Below are 1,510 nucleotides of genomic sequence, written 5' to 3'. Positions count from 1 at the left end.
TGCTGTGCCCGGCCCGGCCGTACGGAGACCCCCTCGGGCACCTGCCTGGCTCCCGGCTGGGCACACCACGGCCCCTCACGGCGGCCTCGGCCTGGGGCACGTTCAGCCACGCAGGACCTTCTCTGCCCGGTACCGTGTCCGCCGCGGCCCTCGGCCTCCCAGGCACCTGCACAACCTCCAACCCCGCCTTCACGTCCAGCAGCTCCGGCCTCCGCAGGTCCCGGCCCGGCGCAGAGATGCCCCAGAGAGGATTCCAGAAGCAGCCCCCAGCCCCCCACGGTGCTCGGCGCGCGGTCCGGCCTGCGCCCGCCGTGTCCCGGACCTGCCTCGCGCTGTCCCACGCCTGCGTCCTCCCCGGGACCCGCCCGCCGTGGCTCGGCACTCCTCCTCTGCCCCAGAGACCGGGAGCCGGAGACGCCGGGGGCGGGGCGCAGAGCTGACCTGCTGGAACTGCCCCTCGGACACGCCGTCGCGGTAGAAGATGATGCGGGTGGGCTTGAAGCGCGTGGACTTGTAGAACTGGATGAGCAGCTCCCGCACCATGGCCGCCAGGTCCTGGATGATCTCCTGCCGGTGCTGCTGCACCCGCACCGTGGCACAGTAGCGGTTGGGGTGGGCGTCCATGCTGCCCACGACCTGTGGGGCAGGAGTGGTCAGCGGGGGCCGAGAGCCCTGGCGAGGGCGCAGGGTCCGGCCCCACTGAGGCGACCGCAGACGTCCCTCTGGCGGTCCTGCCGGGGCCCCAGCCCGGACCCGCCACCTCCAGGAGCGGCCGGGTGGCCGTGCTGGGCTCCTCCCTCCGGGACCCGCGTCGCCAGGGGCCAGCTCTGGGGACACTCACAGCGGCGATGGAGGGCTTCTTCCCGTCCCCCGCGGGCGGGTGCGTGACGTCGGCCCCCAGGAAGATGACGGGCTGCTGGAACACCGGAGGCCTGTGGGGAGGCGGGGTCGGGTGAGGCAGGCGGGGGCTGAGCCCGCTCACTGGGGGAGGCCCCGCCCCCACTGCTGGGCACCCCGCCAGCACGCACAGCAGGTGCCGCTGGTCCTCAGAGTCCTGGCCGGAGGGGAGGCCCCAAGCCCGTCAGCTGCGGCCCGGGCACCGCGAGGAATGTGAGGTCCCCGGCCCTGGGGGCCAGGCCCAGCCCCGACACCCGCCTACAGCCTGGACACCGCCCCAGACACCGTGGGCACCGCTGACCACAGAAACGCCGCTTGCACCCTCAGCGGGCTGAAGGTCACAGGGAGACAGAGCCAGAGCCCCTCCCGTCAGTCAGTGACAGTGGGAAACTCCAAGGCCCAAGTCAGGGGCCTGGGAGCACCGGCGGGGAGGGGGGCGGGGGGCCGGGCGCGAGGCTCGGCCTGCACCCGCTGGGAACGCGCTGAGTCGCCGCTCAAGAATGGACCCGCCGGCAGTTCTGCTGTCCTGGCTCGAGCCCCCGAGCCCCCGTGTGTCTGCAGTTCTGCCCGTGGCTCCGCCGGCAGGACAGCCCCTCACCTCAAGGGTGCCCCC

General features: G+C 73.7%; 1 protein-coding gene across 1 annotated transcript in view; it reads right to left on the bottom strand.

Annotated features, from left to right (window-relative positions):
• Positions 1 to 1,510, bottom strand: part of AGO2 (argonaute RISC catalytic component 2) — a 13,151-nt gene that overhangs the window by 6,055 nt on the left and 5,586 nt on the right. Inside the window, exons 6-7 of the mRNA XM_012722890.1 lie at positions 842 to 932; positions 442 to 636 (exon numbers count right to left, since the gene is read on the bottom strand). Coding sequence (XP_012578344.1) covers positions 442 to 636; positions 842 to 932 — 286 coding nt within the window. The remainder of the gene's footprint in view (positions 1 to 441; positions 637 to 841; positions 933 to 1,510) is intronic.

This window comes from Condylura cristata, unplaced genomic scaffold (assembly GCF_000260355.1).
Source record: "Condylura cristata isolate star-nosed mole 26May11 unplaced genomic scaffold, ConCri1.0 scaffold00009, whole genome shotgun sequence".
Classification (NCBI taxonomy): domain Eukaryota; kingdom Metazoa; phylum Chordata; class Mammalia; order Eulipotyphla; family Talpidae; genus Condylura; species Condylura cristata.
Note: the sequence above shows the minus strand (reverse complement) of the source record. Positions and strands in the feature narration are given on the sequence as shown.